Below are 27814 nucleotides of genomic sequence, written 5' to 3' on the forward strand. Positions count from 1 at the left end.
TGTCTGCGGACGTGACGGTGTTAGGATGTCGCTCTTCGCCACGGATCCCGGTGAGTGGGGCTGAGAATCTGTCGAGGCTACGGTTTCTACAAATTGCCAAAAATTAATGTTACATGAATGTTTTCAATTCACAGCTATAATGAAACCCAGATTTTTCACTAACGGGCGAAATAAATGTTTCATATTAAAACTGTTTGTAGTCAAATATGTGAGCGCAATAATAGTTATCCCGTTAATATTTTTATTTAACCAGAACCAATGGGTTCAATTTAATTCAGTTTCCATGATGGCATAGAATGGTGAAAGTAAATTCATATTCAAGTGTTCCAATTATGAAAAATGATTAGATTTATAAATTAATATGTAATTTATTATTCATTTCAGACACATTTATCGTACAAAATATCAGTTTTTATATTGAACAATAATCTATCATTTAAAAACGACGTACAAAATTTTATTCTAGAACCTTCTTATGGACAACCATTGCGTGATGATAATCATAACAACCAACCCACATTTAAACAAAATTCTCCCTCGAAATTTAATGGGCGCAATGGCCTGTATTACATAAAGCTCACAAAGCAAATCTTATGCAGGAGATAAAAGGCTTATTTTCTTTATGGTCGCAACTGATATTACAGCCCCTGACACACTGCGCCATAGGCCGCGCAATTGTTTGTTCAACACTGATAGGCTCTTTCTGGTAATGACGTCTTTTCAAATCTAAATGCTCTAGTTCTCCTAGAATAAAAGTGTTATGAATTGAAACTAAATAGTCCTTTCATTTGAATTTGGACAATTTATCTGATATGTACTCGCTCTATTATACCACTTAATCGAATTATCCTCATCACCCTCACAAATGATATTAGGAAATTGTAAATTGTGAACTTGATCGAGTCCGCAACGTAGAGAATTTTCCTACAAACTTACACTATACCTTTAATATAAAAATGTGGATACTGTATACATGGTGTACTAAGCAGTATACCAGTCGGAAATTTTTTTGCTCGACTTTCACTTTTATCGGTGAAATTTTGTATCGTTTACTTTTTTAGGTAATTATTTGACCTCAACTGAATATTCAATCAAGAGTTTATATAATTTCATTTGTGCATTGTTCACAGAAGAGCATGCATTTCTAGTCTAGACTTAGTCTAGATTTTCTAATAAACTCTATGATCTTAGGTCCTAGTTTATTGAATGCAGAAGCATAGCAGAGCTTGAACCTACTTCAAAACATGACCGGGCATTCGAATTCAGTAGCTTTCATAGCCCATTAAAAAATAATAACAGATTGATAAATTTCGGGGGTACAGATTTAAAGTTTTTTATTAATAGTTAACAATACGGGCCTATACTTTCAAAAAAAGTTACGAGATCGTAAGTTCATTAGCCAATCATTGACGGCCTTTCAAGCAAAATCCACCAATCATGAACAAGAAAATAGAGCGTAAGTACTTACGTTCACTTAGCGATTTTTGAAAGTATGGCCCCTGGTTAGCAAAAATAAGTGCAAACATATAACGGTTATCACAAAAAAACTGTACACAACTGCTATTATTCGCCTCCTCTCGAGCTAACTTGACAGAAGCATCCTCCATGGTGCTGCTGCAGCACATGTTTCGAGGCCAGCTAGGGGCGCCTTACTTATCGGCTGCCGAGAGTTGGCCGAGTCTCATCAGAACATCCTTCCTAATGCTGATGAACTTGACAGTCTTAACCATATTATTACAAATAAATTATGGACTTTGAATGCATTAGATACTTCATTAGTGGCAAAGGATGCGCGCACGCTGCACTTTGTGTGTGGTGGAAGGTGTGCGGCTTAAACTGACTGTGAAACCTTTCATTGGCCTTTTAAGGGTTATATAAAATTCCTCTACTAATTAATTGTAATAAAATGGCTAAGGAGTAGTATAGGTGGCCTCCGAATGTCAAACTACAGGCAGCCTAAAAAACTACTGCAGTTCCCAATGAGGTAGCCCAGTACACGCAACATGTCTCATCGATCGCAGGAAAATCGCTTGTTTGTCTTCACTTTGCTGGGCTTTGTCCTGCAGCGCTCGCCCGTGACCTCCGATGTTGATGTATGGACGCGAGGGAATAAACGCGTCTCTGTGTTCTCTGTTAAAAATATTTGCGAGTAAATAAAAGAAAATACCACTAAAACGCCCACGTCATTTTTTTCACTTAGAAATTAGAAAATGTTTTTCTAATTTTTAAATTAGAAATATTATTTTTCTCACTTAGAAATTAGAAAACTTTTTCACTTAGAAATGAATATAATGTTATTTTATTTTGATTTTAATATTCAAAAGGTCATCGTAACCATTTAAAATTAGAATGATTGAATTCATCAAGGTAATAGTATGATTTTATGGGTATCTTCTGTAATGTTATTTTGATTTTAATATGCAAAAGTCATCGTGACCTTTATAAAATTAGAATGTTTGAATTCATCAAGGTAAAAGTAAGATTTTATTGGTATCTTCTGTATAATATTATTTTAATTTTAATATGCAAAGGTCATCGTGAACATTATAAAATTAGAATGTTTGAATTTATCAAGGTAATAGAATGATTTTATGGGTATATTCTGCAGTGTTATTTTGATTTTACTATGCAAAGTTCATCGTAATCATTATAAAATTAGAATGCTTGAATTTATCAAGGTAAAAGTATGATTTTATTGCTATCTTCCGTATAATGTTATTTTAACTTTAATATGCAAAGGTCATCGTAACCATAATAAAATTAGAATGCTTGAATTTATCAAGATAATAGTATGATTTTATGGGTATATTCTGTAAAATTATTTTGATTTTAATATTCAAAGGTCATCGTAACCATAATAAAATTTGAATCCTTAATTTATCAAGATATTAACATGATTTTATTGGCATATTCTGTAATTTTATTTTGATTTTAATATGCAAAGGTCATCGTAACCACAGCAAACATCATAATATTAGAATGCTTGAATTCATCAAGATAATAGTATGATTTTATGGGTATATTCTGTAATGTTATTTTACTTTAATATAAAAAATCATCGTAACATAATTAAATTAGAATGCTTGAATTCTTCAAGAGTAGGTATAGAGAGTAAGAGTAAGATAATAGTAGAGTAATTGTAGAGTGTAAGATAATAGTAAGGTTTTATGGGTATATTCGACGATATAAATGTAATTACAGTCACTTTCTGTTGACCAGCATGGCATGTCAGGTTGGTGTGTCTGGTCGCCTTGTTCTGTGGAGCATCGCTGTCTCTGGCCCAAGACGAGGCGGGACCATTGCTGCACTCGGTGAACCTCGACCCCTTCGGGAAATTTGTGATGACATGGACACCTCGTGAGGATGACATCCTTATTGAATTGCAGGTATGATAATAATGTTGGTGGATACTTGTCTTCGAAGAGTACTTAATTTCAAGTGTGACAAGGAACTTTGTGTTTAGTTTGGTGACTTGAAAGTGTTAGTTGCAATTTCAGGGAATACTTTTCGAGCTATCACAAATGTTCTGATAAGTTTCACCTGATTATCTGTACCCGGGTGGCAATTCTCTGAAATCAGCCTCAAAATTAATTATTGTGTGATGGCGAATAACTCTCAATTAAAGTAAAATGCACGGAATCAAGTTTGGATACAACAATTTTTGGAAATTTCATGTGTGATTCAATTTTATTGAGATTGGATGATACGACATTTTTGTGCCGTGTTCAAGACACCATGTACACAAAACATCATCTGACCTCTTGCCAATCCCCTTAATTAGTGTGCTTCAGCTATTACTATCCTTGAATACGAATATTTACTTTATTTTTGGTTTACTTACAGGGGGTGTTATAAAATACCACTCATTTTTTCATTGGTTCCTATATCTTACATTATTCAAGTATTTCATTAACTTATCAATATGAACAGAGATCTTTGGTTAAAATTCTTTTGGCACATGAAGCTTTATATTATTTTAAGTCTAAAATTTCCCTGTTCTAATAGGTAGACAACCAAAGCTATTCTGTTATAATCTTGTTCCAGATATTCAGTGCTGACTTATCGTTAAACGTTATATTGTTTAAAACTCCGTTAGCATTATCTTTCTCGACCCGTGCCGATACAGATGCCGTGCTCAACTACTGTCACTAAAAGTTAACTGGAGATAGCAACTGACGTCTAAAATAAATTCTGGCAGTCGCTCCATGAAGATACCTTCCACAGTCATGAAAGATGCATAATAAAGATACATCAAGCAGTCATGACCCATGAAGATACTTCACATATTCATGGCTCATCAAGATACCTCACGCAGTAATAGTCCATAAAATACTTAACACAGCCATGACCCATAATGATATCTCATCTCAATGATATGCATTCATTGTCAATTAAGATCCTTCCCACAGCCATGGCCCACCAAATTACCTCACTCATTCATTGCCCATGTAGATAGTCATAGTCCATTAGTCATAGCCCATTAAGGAATCTTCAGCGCATTCATGGCCCATAAAGATTGCTCCGGCAGTTATGACCTATAAAGAAAGCAGCGGTAGTCATGACCCATAAAGTTACCTTCCGCATCAATGGCCCATAAGCTAACTTAGCACTGCAGATGTACTTATTAGCCCCGGTCCATTAGTGATGCCTCAGGCAGCCATGCAACTATCAACATGTCTCTGGCAGCCATGCAACTATCAACATGTCTCTGGCAGCCACGCAACTATCAACATGTCTCTGGCAGCCACGCAACTATCAACATGTCTCTGGCAGCCACGCAACTATCAACATGCTTCTGGGAGTCACGCATCTATCATCATGCCTCTAGCAGCCACGCATCTATCAACATGTTTCTTTCAACCAAGGCTCAATCAGCATGCCTCTGGTAATCACTCATCTATCAAAATGCTTCTGGCAGCCATGCATTTATCAACATGCATCAGTCAGTCACGTTCCAATGATGACACTTTCCTCCAAATATACCTAAATAAAAACTTGCTTCAAGACGATGCACCTCGTAGATGCATCCTCATAGAAGCACCTATGGTGTCCTCCTCCTGTTCAAGATATCTCTGGCAGCAGCGGCCCAAAATATGGTACCTCTTGCAACCACTACTCCATAAAATGGGACCTCTGGCAACCGCTACCCCATAAAAACTCCTCTGACAGGCGCCACAATAAAAAATACCCTATAAAACAAATCAATAATAAAATGTCTTCGGACACACGTGTGAGTTAATTTACTCCCCCCCATAGGTTGCCACCCGCGGCTACGTAGGGATAGGGTTCTCACCGTCGGGTCTGATGAAGGGTGCGGACATCATCCTTGGCTGGGTGGACGAGGCGGGGGACGCTCATGTCTCGGTGAGTCAGAATTGAAAACTTATGCAATTTATGTTTAGCAATCATTTATCAATCAATTTATTTTCCTTATTTTATGATGCTTCATTCAGATATCTGATATTTCATTGCTTACTGATAACATGGTCCATTTTTACAGTATTTTCTTTATTCATTTTTATTTCATGATATCCTCGTTTCTTCAGCCCAACAATAATATCTCACCTTTGTCAAGTCTGACAAGAACCTAAAATGTCACATATTATTTGTTTTTTGTTCGACATACGTCAATGAACTGACGAGTAAAAAACACTGAGCCAAGAATGTATTCCAACTAAGCTTTCTCGACTTTTTGTCTCAGGGATCAATATTGGGTATCACGGCTCTATCGAAGTGCGTCGTTAGAAAGCTCGCTCGCTGGCCTCAAGCTCCGCACGAAGAAAGGCCATAATTGTTGGTCTCATCAAATGCTATCGATTGCACTCAACTGCCAAGAGACCTTAAAAGATTATAATGATCGAATGCGTTTTTCGTGCAATTCGGTACTAAATAAAGTATTTTTATTTTAGTACTCCTGTCGGGTTATGATTTCAGACCGAATTTCTTCAATGAGTTAAGGTGCTTTTCCTGGAATTATATGCAAAAATGTTCGAGTTTCTTGAAATATTTTGCCTGAATATCAATTCTTTCGCTTATTTTTGTAGAATAATTTGTAAATTTCATAAGATCATACGCAATCGTTCCATCTTAATCCTGAATACATCATCATTTAAATTTTATAGATACAATATTGTTGAAAATTAGTGCAGGAATATGAATAACACATTCTGGTGTATCAGTCAAATCACGAGTCATTCGCATGTGATACTTGATATATAAAGTGAACGATATGACACAGCACAGTAAATGATCAGTAAACGACACTACGACAGAATGAGTGTGGAAAATCATGATATCAAATCGAAAAACAAAGATCAGATTCGATCGATCGAAGCGTGCTTTAAACAAAGTGAAATCATCCACTTTATTTTTAAATCAATCAAGTAAAATATGTTTATTGGATCGACATGCAGCCCAAATTATTTTATGGAGTTTAGTTGGGGCATTCAAAATTTTTTAATGAGTATGAGTGGAGTGAGGTCATTCAGCCCTCTTTAATGCGTGTCAGTGGAGTGGAGTCATTCAGCCCTCTTTAATGCGTGTCAGTGGAGTGAGGTCATTCAGCCCTCTTTAATGCATGTTAGTGGAGTGGGTTCATTCTGCCATCTTTAATGCTGTTTAATAGAGTGCGGTCATTCACCTTCTTTGAAACATATGAGTGGAGTGGGGTCATTAAGCCCTCTTAAGGGCGTGTAAAAGGAGTGGGGTCATTCAGCCCTCTCTAATGGATGTCAATAAGTGGATGTCAATAATATAATTATGGATGTCAATAATAATTCAGCCCTATGTAATTTGCATGCCATTGGAGTGGGGTCATATCACTCCATTTTTAAAGGCTGCTAGCCTCAGTAACACAAACACGAGGTCCGAAGCTTGCATTTGAAACGAGCAGGCAAAAAACTTTATGCGACTAGTGAAATAATTTGTAGATTGTCACACACACAATCATTTTTTAATTAATAATAAAATAAGTTTTCTCGAAAATTATATGGAAGAAATGATGCAGTTCTACGTACCAAAATGAAAGCCTTTATATGAAATTTACTTGAATCTAAATAAAAATTTAGACAGAATGGCAAGATGCTATGAAACAGAGAGAATAGAAATAGACAATTTTACTTAAAACAAAGCTGCATTTTGTTGATGCTGACGTGTAACATACTGGAATTTAATTAAAGCGTTATTCAAAAATTGTCTCGATACGTTGTTCCAAGATTTTACCCCAATTTTTTTTCTATCTCGTGTCGACATTAGGGAATTCCTAGAATTTTCACAGAACACAATTCGCAGAGTAAAGAATTAGCGAGAGGGTATGGGGAATTTTTCCTAGTATTGATCGATTATTTCGTGGATACGGTTACCGCAAAATTATTTTTAAATATTTGTCATATTAAATTTGTTAGCAGGAGCGATGAGATTAATCATGCAACTTACGATCATTAGTAACTGTGCAAGACCCATTTTGTTTTCGGTTAATTTGTAGAAATGTGTCATGACCACACACGTCACGCTTAAAAAATAATGACGAGAATGATTAATTATTAATCAGCACCAAAAAAGGGCAATACATTTTATGACTGTTCAGCAGAACCGTTACCTGTTTGGCCGTTACAACAAATCCATTGCTGTTTATGAGCACTACATGACCGTTACCGTTATTCCCGGTCAACAGGACCGTTACATGCTTATGAGTACCACATGACCGTTACCGTTATACCCGACCAGCAGGACCGTTACATGTTTTATGAGCACTACATGACCGTTACCGTCATTCCCGTTACAGGACCGTTACGGTACGGGCAACAGGACTCCAATGATGGACGTGTCACAGGACGTGGTGCTTGTAGGCGGCGGCCGCAACGCGTCCCACACAATAGTGCGCTTCCGACGTCCCTGGGTGACCTGCGATGACGTCCACGACGTCCCTTTAACGGTGAGACGTAATGTTTACGGTAGAACGTTTTCTTTTTTTACGGTAAATTAACGGTGAGACGTAATGTTTACGGCAAAACGTTTTCTTTTTTACGGTATATTAACGGTGAGACGTAATGTTTACGGCAGAACGTTTTCTTTTTTTACGGTAAATTAACGGTGAGACGTAATGTTTACGGTAGAACGTTTTCTTTTTTTACGGTAAATTAACGGTGGGACGTAATGTTTACGGCAGAAAGTTTTCTTTTTTTACGGTAAATTAACGGTGAGATGTAATGTCTACGGCAGGACGTTTTATTTTTTTACGGTAAATTAACGGTGAGACGTAATGTTTACGGCAGAACGTTTTCTTTTTTTACGATATATTAACGGAGTGACGTAATGTTTACGACAAAATGTTTTTTACGGTAAATTAACGGTGAGACTTCACACTTACGGCAGAACGTTTTTTACGGTAGATTAACCGTCAGATGGTACAAGGTCCTCTCGTCCATAACACTTTCCTATCAGTGTAAGCTGATTTTTAATATTAATTGGAAAAATGTTGCTAAGCGCCAAATAGGTATCACTCATCCTGAAATCAACTGTCATTTTCCTAACCGAAAATTACACGATTAATTTTCTACGTAATTCATACATTTCTTCATTTTCAAATGAAGGCTTTTTTGCTACCAGCGAAATTGGTCATTAAAGCTATTCCCGAATGATGAATATTCGTTTTGGCAACATTAAAAACGATCACAACAAATTTCCATTAGATGATTGCTTCCAGTACATCACTGTTTAATATTCGTTCTCAATAACCTTTAAATCTTCTTAATGACCACAATCTTCATTCCCAAATAACTTAATTTTTTAACTGACCGTTTCGAACGATCACGAAAAATTTCTATTACCTAGTCGTTTCTATTGTATCACTGTTTAATATTCGATCTCAATAACCTTTCAATCTTCTCAATGTCCACAACTTTCATTTATAAATAACTTTATTTCTTTAACTGGGCTTTTTCAAACAATCACGACCAATTTCCACTATGATTGCTTTTATTTTATCACTGTTTAGTAATCGTTCTCAATAACCTTTCAATCTTCTCAATTACCACAACCTTCATTCTCAAATAACCTAATTTTTTTAACTGACCGTTTCGAACGATCACGTCAAATTTCGATTAGCTAATTGTTTTTATTGTATCAATGTTTGATATTCGATCTCAATAATTTTTCAATCTTCTCAGTGACCACGTGCAATATTCATTCCCAAATAAATTTAATTTTAATTCCCAAATAACTTTATTTTTCATTATTTCATTATAACTTAATTTTTTAACTGATCGTTCTCGGCATCAGTCGGACACAGTTCGCGTGATCTACGCGTACGACGACCAGATCCCTGCGCCAGGGTTCCTATCGCTGCCGTACCACGACGGCCGAGGCGTCAAGAGCTTGATTCTGAAGGACCACGTCCATCTGACCTACCTCGGACCACAGGATCAGGATGCCCTGCACTGGGATGTTCGGGCCCCTGGTGTGAGTCTGGGATGTGCGGGAACCTGGTGTAAGTACGGGATGTGCGGGCCCCTGGTGTGGGTCTGGGATGTGCGGGCCTATGGTGTGAGCCTGGGATGTGTGGGTCCCTGGTGTGAGCCTGGGATGTGTGGGCCCATGGTGTGAGTCTGGGATGTGTAAACCATTGGCTTCCTGGTGAAAGTTCATCAGATGGTCACGAGGTAAAATAAAAAACGCTGATGTAACATCGTAGATATTTTAATTAGTATTTGTTTTATTCAAAGAATGAACTTACCCCAAAAAGACATAAACACAGCGTATGGCAAATTTTAAAATTAGCCGATCACCGATCAACATGCTATGAAATTCGTAATAATGTAGCAATCCTATCTGAAAAAATCATAAATTTCACCTCATATCTATTTTTATTTTTTTCTGACATGCCGTTTCGACAGAGAGCCCTACCTTAATTTTAAGTAAGGTTCATGACGATTTCCCATCCACAGGCTAGACGGCTAAAGAAAACAGCATCTGTGCAATTCCCGTGAATTATTCCCTATAGCTATTACTGGTAATTGTCGGCCTTCCACACGCACCTAATAAACAAGCCGGGGTCTTATTTTCTCCCATTAAATAGACCCTAGCGTAATTATGATCAGAAAAGACTCGCTGAAAGCCTTACTCTGCGACGACAGCAGATATTCTACGTCCCGATCAATGAAGAAAACCTGAGGTGGTTTGAAGCTTTTTATTAATCCGAAACATCCACACTATTGAAGGATAACCTCTGATAACTAGGGCTCAAATTGTTTCGGTATATTACATGCATTAATTATATTATTTATGAGTAATGTAGGAATTCGGTTACACTGGAGAATGAAAAGGAGTTAGTTAGATTTAAAAATGGAAATGAGCTTTTTCTACATTTTCATGAATAAATAGTACTCGCAAAATGAAAAGTGCACATTTTCTTGCAAGTCAAGAACGTAACTTGCGGGAGATTTCTGCCATAAATATGGTATGGAACGGGTCTCTCTAAGTACTGTATCTTAGTTCCATAATTATTTATTAGTTTAAAATGATGGGTTTCGGGACCAACAGACTCGTTATTGTGGGACTTGGAGATCCACAAATTAATCTGCTATTATTGATTAATTTCCCCGTAAGAATATAAAAATTTAAGGAATTTATACAAGTACAATCATATGCTTTCTCGCCTTTACCTTGCTTCATTATTACAGTTCAGGTTGACTCACGCTTCACTCAATTCACGCAGTTGGAGGTGAAATCAATTTCATGATTCATTTCGAAGCATAACAGAATATGTTGGATTTCTTAAATAAAATTAAGCGTGTAAGAGACGTATCACACTTCATTGCGAGTCAGGCATTAGGTGTAATGGCATAAATGACACTCGGTGTCGTATACGAGAGTACCTCCGGCGAAATGAAAGATGTTATGTGGCTTCGATGCGACATTCTCGTCAATTATTCGACGTTACTTCGATTATTTAAGTTCACAGAAATGAATGCGACACTGCGAGTTTAGACTATATTCCATACTCGAGAGGGATGAGTGATATTTAGTGAGAAAATCCACCTTAATATTATGATAAAGTTGTTGGTAGTTGCATTTTTAATTAGATAATAGGTTATTTAATACTTTTAGGCTTTCTTTTCGGTTATTTGGTGAAATTTAGGCACTTGATTTTTTGCGAAATATGCGCGTTATGCCTTCGTTCCTTATAAGGGTCAATTATTCGAAACCAGCTGATATCACCATATTTACTATACATACGTATAGATTACCGGTAAATTAGGTTGTGAAGCTCTTATGTAGAACTTAAGTAAGTCTGAAATGCTAAATCATTCACTTGAATTTTGAAGCTTGTTTTTTTTCATGATAATAAATAACTCAAACGTCACTCATAATTATTTCTTAATGTTAAAAGAATCATTTTGTATGTTTAATCTTAAAGTGTTTTAAAAATTCGCCAAACGGAAACGCGATGTGAACATTTTTGTTCTCTTCAGCTCAAATACAACTTGTGCAGATTTTCTCACAAGAATACAATCGGTCGTTGGCCCCACGTGTTAATGAGGCGCCAATGAATGAATGAATACATGAGTGAGGTCAGGTGGCTGAACCAAGACTAGAAGCAATACTCATGTTCAGGAAGGAGGCAGCGTATAATTAATTTCTATCCAATTCCAAGCGCGATGTCTTTGACAATTCCAACTGCTGGTAGTGCAAAATATTATTGTTCTTTCTATTGCACTGACCGTAAGATACTACTTTTATTGCACTGGCGTTACAATTAAGTATTCAATGGTTGTGAAGTATCGTCAGGTCAGACAACGTTTTATCGTACTGCAACGATATCTCTAAATTTCATTATACTGCTCGGGTAATATCATTGCGATTGGTATTGCACGGTTCTTGTAATATTACTTTTATTATTTTTTTCGCTCTATGCAATATCATTGTAATTGCAATGGCCTAGTGAAATTGTTTATATGGAAACAATAATGGGAGTAGCATTACGACCTCACAATTTTATATCTCAACATGAGAATATTGTTCAACTTGTGATAATGCGCATATCCATATTTTTCCAACGCTGGTTTACTATAGTGCCACATATATATTCAGTGAATAATGAAGTTAACAAAAGCAACATTTCATAGTTATTTTTTAAATTAGATTTTCAACTTTTCCGATAATTCTTTATGCCCATTAATAAAAAAAACAGCGACCAATTACTACAATGTAGCATCCAGGTATATGTATTGTAATCATTCACGTTTAAATTCATGTTCAACACGAGTCTACGCAAATTTATAATATTTTTGCATTCATCAATTACCCTAAACAATTTCAGTCTCGTATATCGCCACCTACATTCTAAATTAATTTCTCGGTTGAATTTAAACTATGAAAATGCTAGAGCATATGTGTCTCATTTTACAATATGTATTCAGAGACCAATTGCCCTCATCTAATATTCAAATTTATAGCAGTGAGTTAGGGTATCTAATTTAGTTGTGCTAAAATAACCGGTATGTGGAAACGCGCTCAACGTGACTCGAGCTTTGATGGCTTGCGATACATGCCCTCGATTTTAACCTATTACTTTCCATCGATGAGTTAGACTCACGCGATGCAGTTCTCCAGGGAAGGAAAGTGCACTATGAGGGTGAATAAGCGAGACCATTTATGCATGTGATGCAGAGATCAAATTTATTCTGCAGTGGGTCATTTACTTCAAAATTAAATTGAATTTCAAAAATATATTTTTAGCGCATTTTCTCATTTATGGAAAAAAGGCGCTATTGTACTCGCCATGTCCGTCCGTCCGTCTGTCTGTCAGTCCGTCCGTGACTTCTCGTTTTCGTCGACGAGAAAATGCGCTCTCTGTCACTCACTGCAGTGAGTACTGAGTTATATTTTTTATTTTTACGTTACAAAAGAGTTTTCACTGGACATGTTAGTCCAAGCAGCTACTATAACATATTCACAATTTATCGAAGAAACCATAGTTCACTTAAACCTCATAACTAAATTCTTCAGCTATTCTTAAATGCACTAGATTAGATTAATGTTTGTTTACTAATTGTCCAGGTCCTCATACCGTCGAATTTCTCAACTCTGTACTGGTGCAAACTGTACAAGCTGCCCGAGCTGCAACAGAAGCATCACTACATCGGGGTAAAAAAATTATACCAAAGATGTATTTTTACACTGAAACTTTTTTACTGTAAACATAAAATTTTTCTTGAAATGATCATTTTTATTGAAATTATATTTTTTAAATGATGCAAAACCTGCTTAAAATTTATGAGTTATTCTTTGCGAGTTGCCTATATCGGATAGAAGGAAGAGCGTTAATAGACATGTCAGCATATCGCAAATAATTACTGATATAATACTAAGTTCTTTCAGGAAATTAGCCCATTTTCTATTACAATTCTCCACTATTCGACAACAATTTCCTAAGCTTCAATCTTTTCGATTTATTTTACTGCGTTAGCTGTTATTCGAAAAACAGTGAATTTATTGATCAAGCTTTTTCATTCAGTACTTTCCTGTATTCAATGTAATCTTCGGTGTTAACACTTGCCTCTGATATCAAATAAAATTCGTCACGAGGAAATATATCAGTTTTGAAATGCTATACATTTCGTCCACCTATTATGCATAAATCGCTAAACGAATTCTTCATAAGAAGAATTCTTCATATTAACATAACCACTGGGCGGTGGCCCAGTGGTTGAAGTTCAGAGTACCAGGATTGGAGCAAAGAGGCGCGGGTTCGATCCCAGCTCTGTGCGCCAGTTTCTGGGCAGAATCGGCAAGGAGGCCGGGCGGTTAAGCAAAGAAAATTTGAAGCAGTGAGTTGCGAGTTCAAGCCTGCAACAAGCTATAAATCTTCTGCAATGTTAAGGATAGGCCAAATAAACGCTGAAACTGCTATATTATATATTATTAATATAAATTTGTCAGTACGCGCCGCTGGTGTCGGAAGCATCAGCTGGGCTAGTGCACCACGCGCTGCTGTACGAGTGTCACCTGAGCCCCAGTGCACTGCTGGACGCCTGGGTGCAGGAGCTGGGCGCTCAGTGCTACACGCCTAACATGCCGCTGTCGTGGCGAGCGTGTAACACGCCTCTTGTGTCCTGGGCTGTTGGCTCACAAGGCAGGCTTGTTTTTATAGCTTTGGATATCGTAAATGTGATTATTGTAGATTTACGTTCTCCAACTTTTGTCTTCGTGACTTCAAAGTGTAATTAAATCAAAGCTACTTAACATTTTTATCTCATTTATGTTCAGTGGCTTAGTTTATTTTTGCAATTACTCTGTATACTCTTTAATGTTAAAAATTTCGAAGGAATATTTATATTTATTATTTTAAATCCTTGTTCTGTAAAGAAATTTATCAAATGAAAAGAAAATATTTCATATATAAATATATATTAGTTTAAATCATTGTTCTGGGATGAAATTCATCAAACAAAAAGGAAATATTTCACGTACAAATAATCAATATTTATTACCATGGTATTTTGTTCCGCTACAGGCATGATGCTGCCATCGCACGTAGGAACTCCACTGGGAGAGACCTACAAAGGCAGCACCTACTACATGCTTGAGATCCACTATAACAACCCACAGAAAGTCCCGAGTAAGAAACTCACTAACCTGTTTATTTATTTTTATTTACTTCAGTTTTCTACAACTGCACATATCTTTATAACAATGTTATATGTGTACAAAGTATATTCATGCTCGTGCTGGAATGTATACTAATGAGAGAAATTAAAAAAGGTTCCTGAGCCTTAAATGTGTGCTGAATAAATTGAGACATTATAATGTAAATAAGAAAGAGAATCACTTAAAAGTAAACAAGAAGAAAAAGGGGAAAGGAAAAAATTGCCACATAAAACCTTTGTCAATATACGCAGACGTTCGCGACAGTTCCGGCCTGCGTATTTTCTACACGCCTAAACTGCGTAAATACGACACTGGGACACTCGTCATCGGTCACGGCGTGGACCCGACACAAGTGATCCCACCCAGACGCCCTAGCTGGCTGTCCCTGGGCCATTGCTCAGCTCAGTGCACTGCCCAGGTGAGCTCAGTGCACTGCCCAGGTGAGCTCAGTGCACTGCCCAGGTGAGCTCAGTGCACTGTCCAGGTGAGCTCAGTGCACTACCCAGGTACCCAGGTGAGCTCAGTGCACTGCCCAGGTGAGCTCAGTGCACTGCCCAGGTGAGCTCGGTGCACTGCCCAGGTGAGCTCAGTGCACTGCCCAGGTGAGCTCAGTGCACTGCCCAGGTAACGCCACAATATTGCACACCAATTTGACGACGTGAGCGCCGTGGTGGCCTGATTGCCATGTGGGTGTTACGATATTTTCAGTCAGGGAAATGATTGAGGTTTTGCCCAAATAGTTATGTATATTTACCAGTTGTGTGGTCATTCTAACCTAGTATGGCATGGCAGGGTGGCCCAGTGGTTGCAGTTCAGAGTACCAGGATTGGAGCAGAGAGGCGCGGGTTCGATCCCAGCTCTGTGCGCCAGTTTCTGGTCAGAATCGGCAAGGAGGCCGGGCGGTTAAGCACAACAGAATTGTAGCAATGAGTTGGAAGTTCGAGACCGCAACAAGCTGTGAATGTTCGGTGATGTTAAGAATCGGCGACAGGCCTACGGCCTATTTAACGCTGAAATCGCTATTATCATTAAAAGGAAGTATCACTGCCACGTAAAGAAATACATTTTCTGCGTACATGTTACCGGTTTACTGCCCTCCTGCAATAGTAAATCTGTTTTGTAAATTCGGAGTTTGAATGCGACTTTTGTGAGGCTCGAGAATATATGAGAGTTATTTGGAGTCTCGAATTTCATAACTTTGGCCGGAAAAAGTCAAGTCTGCTTGCTTCGCTTCAAATAATTATTATTTTAGATTAACCTGTGCCCAAAAATTGAGATTTTTCGCTAAAATTTGTATTCGGAACGTTGTCTTGTATTGGAGCTTGTTTCGAGACTTACTGACATGGAGCTAACCACAAATTTCCCTGGTGCGTAGAACGGAACTCATTAATTGCGTCCAATCCAATATTAATGCGTGCTCGATCGATGCTCTTTGTCCGTAATGGTGATTTCTATTACTGAGTACAAGAGATTTACGAACCTGGAGGCCATGACCGGGCGTCAGCTCTGTGTTTACGGTGATTTCTGAATGACTACTGCAAGAAAAGCTCTTTTTCTTTTTCTTATCCAATTTTATTTATTCATTTACGAGATTGGAAAATTAGTGGAATGCATGCAATGATCTGGGCATTATTTAAATGAAGGGATTTACTCATATATTGACCCTTTTTATCACTGGTGACTTTGAATATTTTGGGTAGTATTCAGCATACTATTGAACCAATTTCTAAAGTTAATTTGAAATTTTAGGCTGATTTTTTATTTTATTTTTTATGAGAATTTTTTATTGTGGATTAAAATTATATAAAAAAAATCTGTACGAAAAAGTGTCGTGATTCGAAATATTTTTCTATTACATAAAAAGAAATAAAAAAATAACCAAACATTAAAAGAACCAATTTTATTGTTTCATCGGGCCAATGGAATGAAATGCAGACATAAAAAATTCATCCGTTAAAAGTGTCAAATGAAATGAGCTTGGCAAAAGTTTTCTGGAGTTTCAGACTAATTATTTCAGTATCATTAAATATAAAACAAGGATATTTTTGCGAACGATTATAAAATTATTTTAACGTTATTTTGTTGAATAATTTTATGTTAGGTCACAAGTCAATGAAGCGTGTCCACCACTGATGACAGTGGGCGCTGTTTGACGTAGTTCTGTGATTGATGTCGGCGTTCAGTTGCGCACTTACTTGTATTTGCTGATATAAATCAAGCTCTGGTCGCACGAGACTTTGTCAACAGTTTAGTGTGCCATGAAACTAATTTTCAGACATTGTTCGTTTCCGTGCACGACGGCATGCAATCTTTATATGGTGTACGAAAGGAAAACTGTTTTGTCGCTACAATGGACGACAAGCCAATATATTTCATAATTGATTGAAACTAAAACTGCGTGCTGAATTCTGGTAGAGCTTTGAACATTGGCCCATTTAATTTTTATTATATTTCTACGATAAACCGAACTAAAATTTAACATTTTAAGGCTAAGGGAGAGATTATATGTACGTGTATAGCGTCCGTGTTCATGACCAATGCAAAATATTTTACGTAATAGGAATTGTAATAAAAATACTTAAATTATGTTCATAGTTATCTCTACATGATTATACCATTAGGGCTCGGTGATAAAATCAAATCTGTTTGTTTTGTTTCCTAGTCCGTGCCCAAGGATGGCGTACGGATCTTGGCAGGAGCGTTTCATGCCCACACCATCGCGTCTAGGATGGCTCTACACCACATCAGGGACGGGCGACAGCTGCCTACTTATTTGCAAGGTAAACTTCAAATATTGGAATTTTATTAATGCAGATAATGTGCTTAATTATAATGTGCTCATTGATAATATAGTGAATAATATTGTGCTCATTGTTAATGTGCTCATTTATTGATGTACTGATTGATAATGAACTGACTGATAGTGCACTGATTGATAATGTATTGAGGGACAATGCAATGATTGATAATGGAGTGATTGATAATGGACTGATTGATAATGAACTGATTGAAAATGCAATAATTGATAATGGACTGATTGATAATAAACTGATTGACAATGCAATGATTGATAATGGATTGAATTATAATGCACTCATTGATTGATGTGCTCGGTAACTATATAAATTTCATATGTTCAATCCAATCCAATAACCATTTCATTTTGAGAAAAGGGGAAAAAATGTAACTCAGTACTCACTGCAGTGAGTGACAGAGAGCAAATTTTCTTGTCGACGAAAACTTGAGGTCACGGACGGACGGACGGACAGACAGACAGACAGTCGGACATGGCGAGCACAATAGTGCAATTTTCCATAAATGAGAAAATGCGCTAATAACATATTTAAAGTCATAATGAAGCTGAAAGGATCATTTCGGATCATTTTTCCTTTCTATGTTAGTCACTTGAATTATAGAAACATATTTTTGCTCCTTTTTAGCGCATTTTCTCATATATAGACAAAAAGGCTCTATTGGATCTATTGTGCTCGTCATGTCCGTCCGTCCGTGCCCTCACGTCTCGGATGGACGAAAAAATGCGCTCTCTGTTACTCACTGCAGTGAGTACTAATCTAATTTTTCCAGGATCTGCCTGTCTAATTCCCTCTTTTACTAACGTCGTCCATTATAGTGTGGCAAATTGAACTTCTAATTCAACAGATCAGCTATACGACTTCAACTTCCAACAAGAGCGCGTGATGTCACAGGAACAAACGTTGTTGCCTGGAGACCATCTCATCGTCTCCTGCACCTACGACAGCTCAGGCCGCAGCCAACCAACTTTTGTGAGCAATCAATAAAAAATAAAAACTTTTGAAAGTTGAAATAAATTTTTTACGGGTTAAAATTGTTATTTAATCGCACGAGTACCTCCATGAAATAGTATTTATATTACACATTCGAATTCAGTCATTAATTCTGATGTATTAAATAAAGAGTCCGACATTTGATTTACGAGTATAATGATTCCGGACTCGTTAATATTGTTATGACCGCCATACCATATAACAATTACTTCTTTATTTGAATCCGTATTTTTCTTTCTTTTTCTGAAGTTTTTGAGCTCATCCTTAATTTATCTCATTTGTCTGAAATTATTTTTTTCTTAATTAACAGTCATAGCTATGAACTAAGCAATTGGTTCTGGCTATAAATAAATTTAGTTAGGTCATTATATATACGACGGGAGGAGATTCAATGTATACTATCCTTGGTGCAAGGTCTGATATTATATTCCAGAATTACATGTCTTGCTTCTATCCTTTCATGAGACGAAAAGTTTACGATCATAAACGGCTCTTATGAAGTGGTTGCCACGTGTTAACCGTTGCAGCGTGTACGCAACGACATAAAATGGTGCCGTGACCAGGATAGAATATCAGAAAATCTAGGGAAACTAATCCTAATATTTCATTTACTTTTCGACAAATAAAATGAACATTTTTTCATTAATTACTACACATTAAATGTTTTAGAAAATAAATTGTTCGTGAAAATTGGTCATGATGCTGAATTTTTAAAACAATTTCCATTGTTGTAAAAGTTAGGTAAGGTCCATTCACTTGGGTAAATACAATTTCATACATCAATAATTCCAAATAAGGCAAATGAAATTACTCATTGGTCAAACAAACTTGAAGTAATTGAACTTAAGAAAAAACTATACAGTAAAAAGAATTAATTTTAATAAATTTGGGGTCTCAGACTGGCCAAGCGGCTTATGAGGTCAACGAACTTTCCCTCCTCTGCAGTCTCAAGTATCTTGGTCATTGACCTTCAACGTGTGTTTCAGTTGTTTTAACCTTAAATTTCTTTGGTAAACAAAAAAAATTAGGAACAAATACTATTTTTCAAGGGTTTAAAAAGTAATTTTATATTCCAATGCATTTCATTAATTTAATTATTATCTTTTTATTTATGCTTCATGATCAATTTCTCTGGAGTCTCCAAGTCCGTTGACTCCGCACCGTCTCATTAGTGTGAATTTTTTACTATGATTTGATATGTCTTATCTCTCAGTATCACGTGAAGTTTTCGTCTATTCAGGAGGGTCTAACACTCTGAATGGATAAATGATCGTGAAGTCATTGAACTCTACGTTGTGGTGATATTTCTAAAAGTTCAAGTTCTGATTAGATTATATTTATACATCGTTTAGAATATTGTATCACTATATAAAAACTTCCTGTTGTTATTGTCACTATATCTATATTCTATACCAATTTTTTACGCTTCTCAATGCGTATGACCGCATCGCCTCTCGTGCTCAAAGATTATATAGCGTAAATATGAGGTATAAAGCCACTCAATGCCAGCTATTGACTTGCATTTGACCCACATACGTAAGGCCGCATGTTATATTCATCCCTTAGGACTGATCGATAAGCGAAGCTTGTTCCCGAACAGCCTTAATAAAACCGAGCTTCAGTCCTTCAATTATTTTACTCCGTACCAATTTGTATAAAGAATTTTTTGTAGACAATTTAGGTGGGTGAACACGATACCAAGACTTAAGTCTCTCTCAGTAACCATGTTATTAATTTTTTTTTCATTGTAGGATCAGTATTTTTGCGAGCTAGGTATTATTTCACAGTAATCCGAATAAAATTTTTCTTTATTGTTGGACATAATTTATTTCTGAAGAAATAATCGTAAAGTAACTAAAAAGTGGAATATACTATAATCCTTTGTAGTCCAGGATACCCTAAAATTACCTTGACGCCATTGTTGTTGATAATAATTTATTTTACGATAAATTTTAAATTAGACTCAATAAAGTTAATAATAAATTTGTGATTGAACATATCATCCATGTTATATTTTATTTCAAGTTTGATGAAAGGCCAAGTTCCATAAGATATTGAACTACCTTTGCCAGGGAAGAACATATATTCATATTAAATCTTTGCTTGCCCGTTGCTGTTCTTCTGTTGATTGGTTGACTTTCTTAATTTATACTTTTGGCGTTGGTCAAAGCGGAATCAATTACTATTATGTTTTCGAAATGTTAGAGGGATAAAAACTTTGTAGTATATCATTAAATCAGCACCGTGTCTAATCCGGCAATACACGAAAAAATTACCAAATGTATTTGTTTTTCCTTGAATAAAAAATTTCATTATCACGCAAATTCGATGAACTCGTATTATTCATTACTTATTAGTTCTCATTTAATTTTATCGGGAAGTCTAGGTAAAATCAATATTGTATAAAAATAACTGATATTGCATAATTGTAAAATCAACAAATCATAATATATACAACAAGCAACTTTTTTTAGTCCAGCAATTATCGATAAGAACTCTAATTCTTTAGTCGTTCTTTAATAATCATACTGTTAGGGGACGTAGTGCATTAGTTCTGTAATAACCTTTAGGCATTTCAGATTTTAGCTTTAAGTCACCTCAGACGTGACCTAGCCTAGATACGCACTACATTTATTTATTGCTGTGTGATCAACCATTGAAGAACGCGTTACTTTATAATTTGGTCTGTTTATTTTGTGATAATTTTATGGTTTCTTTCAGTGGTGGTATTCAGAGTTGTTCATCATTATTTTATCATCATATTTTTTATTTATCTTGTTGGCATTATATTTGTCTTGTTGGCCTTTATTTATTTTTTCTTCATTTATCTTGTTTGCATGATTTCCGATTATTGCTAGTTCTAAATTCTTGTTTATTTCTTTGTTTCAGATAGGCTCCAAATTTTGAATCTGGAGCTAAGACTCGATCTCGGTTCATAAAACATGAGCTAAGGAAACACACGGTTTATACTTTTATATATTTTGTTTTCGTATTTAGTTTATCATTAAAGTTTCATTTATCATTTTTATTCATCCTATTTTTTCCACAAAACCCATGAAAATACAATATAAAATGTTCGTAACCTGAAATTTTTGTTCATTCCGAATTTTTTAATCATTTATTTCACAGGTTTTAAGTACTGATTTTAACAAAATTTTGTCGATCTCTTTCCCCCCAAACACATTATAATTGTTCAAATTATTAAATAATCACATGCCCATGACTTTTTAGACAAACCTATTCAGATTTAACCGCAATTTGTAGTGTGGGTTTTCTGCAGGTGACGAGTTATAATTTTTCAAATAATAAAGGAATTACATGCTCATGTATACAAAAAAAAACAAGTTTCTCGACATTTTTTCGCAATTTACAGGGTGGGTTTGTTGCAGGCAAAGAGTTATAATTTTTCAAGTAATAAAGCAATTACATGTATATATATACATGTAAATATAAGATAAGATATTACATGTATATCTTGTATGCTCATGTATACAAAGAAAAGTTTCTTGAGATTTGCAGGCGAAGAGTTATAATTTTTCAAATAATAAAAGAATTGCATGTATACATGTAAATATAAGATAAGATATTACATGTACATCTTGTATGCTCATGTATACAAAAAATATAACTCAGTACTCACTGCAGTGAGTGACAGAGAGCGCATTTTCTCGTCGACGAAAACGTGAAGTCACGGACGGACGGACGGACGGACGGACGGACGGACGGACAGACAGACGGACGGACATGACGAGTACAATAGGGCATTTCTTCCATAAATGAGAAAATGCGCTAAAAACAATTTTCTTGAGATTTGTTCACAATTTTCAGGGTTGGTTTGGCGCAGGCGACGGGATGTAATTTTTCAAATAGTAAATGAATTACATGTAATGTAATTATAAGATAAGATATTACATATATATCTTGTGTGCTTAGGTCTACAAAAAAAGTTTCTTGAGATTTGTTCGCAATTTTCAGGGTGGGTTTGGCGCAGGCGATGAGATGTGTCTTGCGTACCTGACGTACTACCCTCGCCTGCCGCTCTCCGACTGCTACTCCAAGCCTAAACTCGACGACGTGTTGGGGGCACTTGGTGTCCAGGAGATCTACGATGCTGAGGAATTCAAAAAGTGAATAATTTATCATTACCAAATAATAATAATTTATCATATGAATAATTTATCATTACTATTTTTTTATTTAATAATATCAGAAGTTGAAAGATTTCTGTGAATGAAAAAGTGAATAATTTTTCATTAACTGTATAATAATAATTTATCATATGAATAATTTATCATTACTATTTTTTTAATAGTATCAGAAGTTGAAAGATTTCTGTGAATAAAAAGTGAATAATTTATTTTGATGCAAGAGTATTAGAAAAGAAGAGATTTCTGTTCAAATATATTTGAATGTTTAACGATTTTTTTAGGATCTTGAGTATATTTTGAACAGTATAATATAAGAAACATTTCTAAATATATAATTATATGAATAACAAAGTTTTAATAAAATATTTTTAATAAAGTTTAATTTCAATTGGGTATCAATTCCTTCAAGCACAATAAGTTAGATTATTTTAAATTGATTAAAACGGACCCCTATTCCCTTCAGTTACGACAAGATAATTTTATTTGTATCCTTCAGTATGAGTTACTCATAAAATTTCTTCTTTGATGCAAAATAATCTAATCTTTCCGATATTTTCAGAGATCCTTTCGGTGAACCTTTTTCGTGAGTACTCAGAAGCAAATTTTAATGGTAAATGACGAAATAATTTTTTAGGTTGAAGTCATTTTTATACAGAGATAGTGGACACATATCTATGCTGAGACTAAACGAGCGCTAAATAGTTGATTCAAAGTGATGTAGCGTATTTTTAAAATTCGTTTGTACGCCTTGAGGTAATATATAAATCCCAGTTGAGGTATTAAACGAAATGGCATTTAAGGAAAAAAGGAACAGGCTTCAAGACCACTGGGAAAAATGCGGCTTTCTACCGTAAGAAATCAATTTATGTATAAGTTAAATACATAGAAATAACGAATTATTGAGTTTCATTGGAAATGTAGTAAAAATGACATTAGTGAATTCTGGAAGCAATTATATAATAATTTTTCGAACAATTAATCGAAATCATACAGACGATCCGGAAAAATATTGAATGCACCGGTTGTTTCAACCTCTTCTCAGTATTTCTCAGTATTTACGTCACTGATAGTGAAGCAAAAATGTTCAGTGCAATAAATTCTACATTTATTTACTGCCTACAGGGTAGACATGATAGACCGCGCGCAGGAAGCGAGCCTCGCGAAGATCATGAAGGAGAGCGCCAGCGCCGGCAGCCCTAGCATGGATCTCAGCATGTCGTGGTATCTGCACAGGATGAAGATTAAATTACCATACAGTGAGTATTGCTGTTAGTTATTAAATTATTATACCACTTAAATTACCATACAGTGAGCATTGCTGTTAGTCATTAAATTATTATACTACTTAAATTACCATACAGTGAGTATTGCTGTTATTAATTAAATTATTAAATTAATCAAATTACCATACAGCGAGTATGGCTGTTATTAATTAAATTATTATACTAATTAAATTACCGTAGAGTGAGTATGGCTGTTATTAGTTAAATTATTATACTAATTAAATTACTATACAGTGAGTATGGCTGTTATTAATTAAATTATTATACTAATTAAATTACCGTAGAGTGAGTATGGCTGTTATTAGTTAAATTATTATACCACTTAAATTACCATACAGCGAGTATGGCTGTTATTAATTAAATTACCATACTTTGAAAATTACCATACAGTGAGTAGTTGAGTTCTAATATAGTACAATATTGACTGAGTAATGGAGTTATTACTTCACTGTTGATAGTGATATGACTATCAATTGATTTAGATAAATAATAAATTAGCTAAATAAAGCCAGTTGATTTAGATAAAATCGGTGTTTAATTTCAGTTAGTTGGGAACGATTGCCCAGACTAAATTAGTTAATAGAGAAACCACAGAGATTTAAAATTATTGTTTAGTGAGTGATGATGTCGTATAGAATTTGTTGAAAGTCTATTTAGAGTTTTACTTAAAAAATAATGATAAGAAAATTTACAATACCTATAATTGAACGCCTCAGAGACAGCTATCATCAATAGTTTTAAAAACTATAGGGGAACATACAAAGAAAGATTTTATTTCTAAATATATAATTACTCCTCAATTTGCATTTCAGAATCAACATAGGTACTAATGTACTTAAGTACCTATGTTTTTAGGTACTTATTTTTTAGTACCCAAGCACTAAATCTCGCATCCTTGCACGACGCATTGTAGTTTAGCAGATGATCGATCTGGCGTCTGAAAACGTTCAAGTAAATATTTGAGAGTTCATGGTAATTCACTCATTTTTTTAATATTTTTGGTTAATTTGCCATAAAAGCAAGCCAACAAGCTTGAAGTTTCATTATTTCAATGAGTCACTCTGAGAGATAATTTACATATTTTTTCAAACCAATTTTTCTTCATAAGTCGCAGATAACAATAAGTGTCAATCAACCAATTCATGAAAAATAGCTCAATATATGCACTATACAATCTGGTTAACAATGCTGAATGAATTATGTGTGTCTAAAAACCCCAACAGGGCTCCAAAACCAGTCCGTGCTGGAGTTGCTTTACGACGAATCCTTCTGGCAAGACGCGCTCCGGGTGCAGGCGCTGCAGAAGGTCTACGCTGAAGGAGACTTCCTCTCTGACTGCCTCAACTCTGGGAGACAACCTGTCAGCCAGGTGACATGTTATTATATTCTGATCAATTTGATTGATCAAAATTTGTTTGTGCGGAGTAAAACTTAATTCCTTAAAAAAAATGGAATATATTAATTGTTTAATGATTAGGAATTAGGCCAGCGGAAATGATTAGGATGGAAGCTATAGTTTACAAACCAAAGGAGACTGTTTTGGAAGAGATGAACAGTTTAAAGACAGATTCAAATATTTTTTTAAAGAAAATAATAGTTTGAAAACCAACAGAAATTGTTTCACACGAATGTTATAGTTTACAAACCAAAGGAAAATGTTATTGAAAAAGATAATAATGCACAAGTGCCAAATTTCATTTTCCAAACTTTTTATGAATTCGGAACATTACATCTTTGAATAAAAAATTACTAAATGATATACAACTTCAGTTAAAAAAACATTTATGTACAATATTCATGAAGAATCTTTATTGACAGCTGAACAGAGGTAATTGCCTTGTAGAAATTATACAAAATTCCTTCATGGTAAATGCAGCTCACACTCAGTTTTTTGGCAGAAAATTTTTAATGAATTATTTTATATTGTAAGATTATTTTTAAACCCTGAGCGGCAAATAATTTTTTACACTATATGCTCCTGCGCATATTTTGTGGTTCCTGAAGGAAATTTTGAGGAAATGTCCCTCATTTACCTTCATTTATTTCTATAGAATTTTTTCTATAAAAATATGCACTCCGCATCATTTCATATTTGTCGCTTTTGCTGGAATCTCTTGGTTTCAGTTTTGTTCTATTTCTAATCGTTCTACTTTTGTTATTTTTGTTCATTACCAGTCGTTTGATTTATTTTTACCTCACTGGCAATGTTTGGAATTTAATCTAACGGGTTTTGCAAATTTTAATTTTTTTCTCTTCACGTTTTAGTTCATTTCATAAGAATCGCCTGTAGTTAAAAGAGTTAAAATTTCATCACTTGAATGAAGATGATTGGATTAAAAACACAGCGACATTTTATAGACAATTTTTTTTTAAATGTGGCATCTGTTGGCTGTTTGTTGCGGCTGTAAAGCAGAGTGTCGAGTGAGTGAAGAAAGACACCATCATTTTAATAGCAACCTAAAACTTTTTCATTTAGTAAAGTGTTCAAAAATTTTGTGCTGGAGCCAAAAATGGCATTTAAAAATATGTCTATGTTAGTTAAAGCTGGTGAAAGGAGCTCTGCAATCCCAGACATGAGTCAAAATGAGTTGCAAAAAGCGCTCAGGCACAAGAAAACGAGCAAATTATTGGCTTCTATCAAATAAAATTCATTGCTTTATTGGTTATAATAGCGCTGATCGCCTTTGAAACTGCTGAGTTATCAGTAATTCCACATAATACATAATATTTTTTCGAGTATTGCTTCATGATGGTATATATTCGTGGATACATTTTTTGTCATAACACACATTAATTACCGTAACATATGGTCCAAACAGGTACCCACGGAAGATACCTTCCCGAGGTACAAGGTATTCGTTCCAAGAGAAGACGCGTGTATCAGCAATGAAATAGACTTTACACGCAACATTCGAGTGGCCGGTCATGGTGAGAATACATATAGGTTTATTTGTTCTTGATAGTAAAGTCAAACAGTTACCATAAAAGTTAAACTGTTAGGATTTGATTGATATTATCTAGCCGCATTTCTCTTGTTTGTGTATGTTCAATTGAGCAAAGTGCACGACTACTACATATAACATTATTTTTCATAATACTGCAAACATCATAACAGCGCAGTGCAAAAATTAGTGTAGCAATTCACCTGACAATTAATCTCCTTCAAATTATTATTTTTCCGTAGAGAGCGTACTTAGATGCTGGTGTGCTAAGTACACCGCACGCACCTAATCCAAATGCTCAATTTTTATATTATCGATTCAATTATACAATTAAAGATCACTTTTTATACAACAATACCTATTTCTGCTGGTTACTTTTCTTCATATTGGTTCCTGTTTGTGCAATGACTAATATTCTACACTGTTGGAAAAAACGGTGAAAAAACGGTCCCACTGGCGTTCTAGTGGCCGGTCGCCCCGTGAAAATAAACTGTTTTACCGTTTTTATCAGATGTTTTACGGATTTCTAGTGTTAAATTAGAGTAGAAACGGCGAAACGGTGTTTTTTTCACGTGCCGACCGGCCAATGAAACGCCGGTATAATACCGTTAACGGTAATTTTTTCTAACAGTGTATGATTTGCAATATTATACAATAATTTGTAATAAACTATAATTTTCAATATGCAATGTTTCTAATTTTCGGTTCATTTTTTCATTTTAAGGTAATCTGGCGATGCAGAAGAATGGAGGCGCTGCAAATTTCTTACCTACTTATATTTTCACAATCACTTTCCTACAAATTAGTCTAGCTTCTCTCACTTGCCTTGTTGAAAGGGCTCTCAAAATAGTATAGAAGTAATTATTGTTATTTTATTAAGTCAGATGAAATAAATTTTATCCTATTAGTTAAAAATTACTTGTGTAGTTCGGAGTTTTAAATAATTCTTCTTTAGCTGAGAACATGAAGAAGTTTATGGTAATTTT

General features: G+C 35.2%; 1 protein-coding gene across 1 annotated transcript; it reads left to right on the forward strand.

Moving 5' to 3' along the window:
- The first annotated feature begins 11 nt into the window (after positions 1-11).
- Positions 12-27728, forward strand: LOC108676406 (DBH-like monooxygenase protein 1). Its single transcript, XM_018164481.2, has 17 exons — positions 12-50; positions 3220-3386; positions 5257-5364; positions 7784-7933; positions 9280-9459; positions 13060-13146; positions 13942-14134; positions 14516-14620; positions 14901-15067; positions 17312-17429; positions 18310-18434; positions 22431-22582; positions 23163-23186; positions 23726-23859; positions 25110-25255; positions 26706-26814; positions 27553-27728. Exons 1-17 carry the CDS (start codon positions 26-28, stop codon positions 27681-27683), a joined length of 2121 nt encoding a protein of 706 aa, XP_018019970.1. The 5' UTR covers positions 12-25; the 3' UTR covers positions 27684-27728.
- Positions 27729-27814: the final 86 nt, after the last annotated feature.

Source organism: Hyalella azteca, unplaced genomic scaffold (genome assembly GCF_000764305.2).
Source record: "Hyalella azteca isolate HAZT.00-mixed unplaced genomic scaffold, Hazt_2.0.2 contig11902, whole genome shotgun sequence".
Classification (NCBI taxonomy): Eukaryota; Metazoa; Arthropoda; class Malacostraca; order Amphipoda; family Hyalellidae; genus Hyalella; species Hyalella azteca.

What these genes read in the sequence shown, in the direction of transcription:
- LOC108676406 (XM_018164481.2), top strand. Translation starts at nt 26, where the DNA reads ATGTCGCTCTTCGCCACGGATCCCG. An exon ending in GATGCTGAGGAATTCAAAAA is followed by an intron (nt 22,583 to 23,162) that starts GTGAATAATTTA and finishes CGATATTTTCAG; the next exon opens with AGATCCTTTCGGTGAACCTT. An exon ending in GGAGACAACCTGTCAGCCAG is followed by an intron (nt 25,256 to 26,705) that starts GTGACATGTTAT and finishes TGGTCCAAACAG; the next exon opens with GTACCCACGGAAGATACCTT.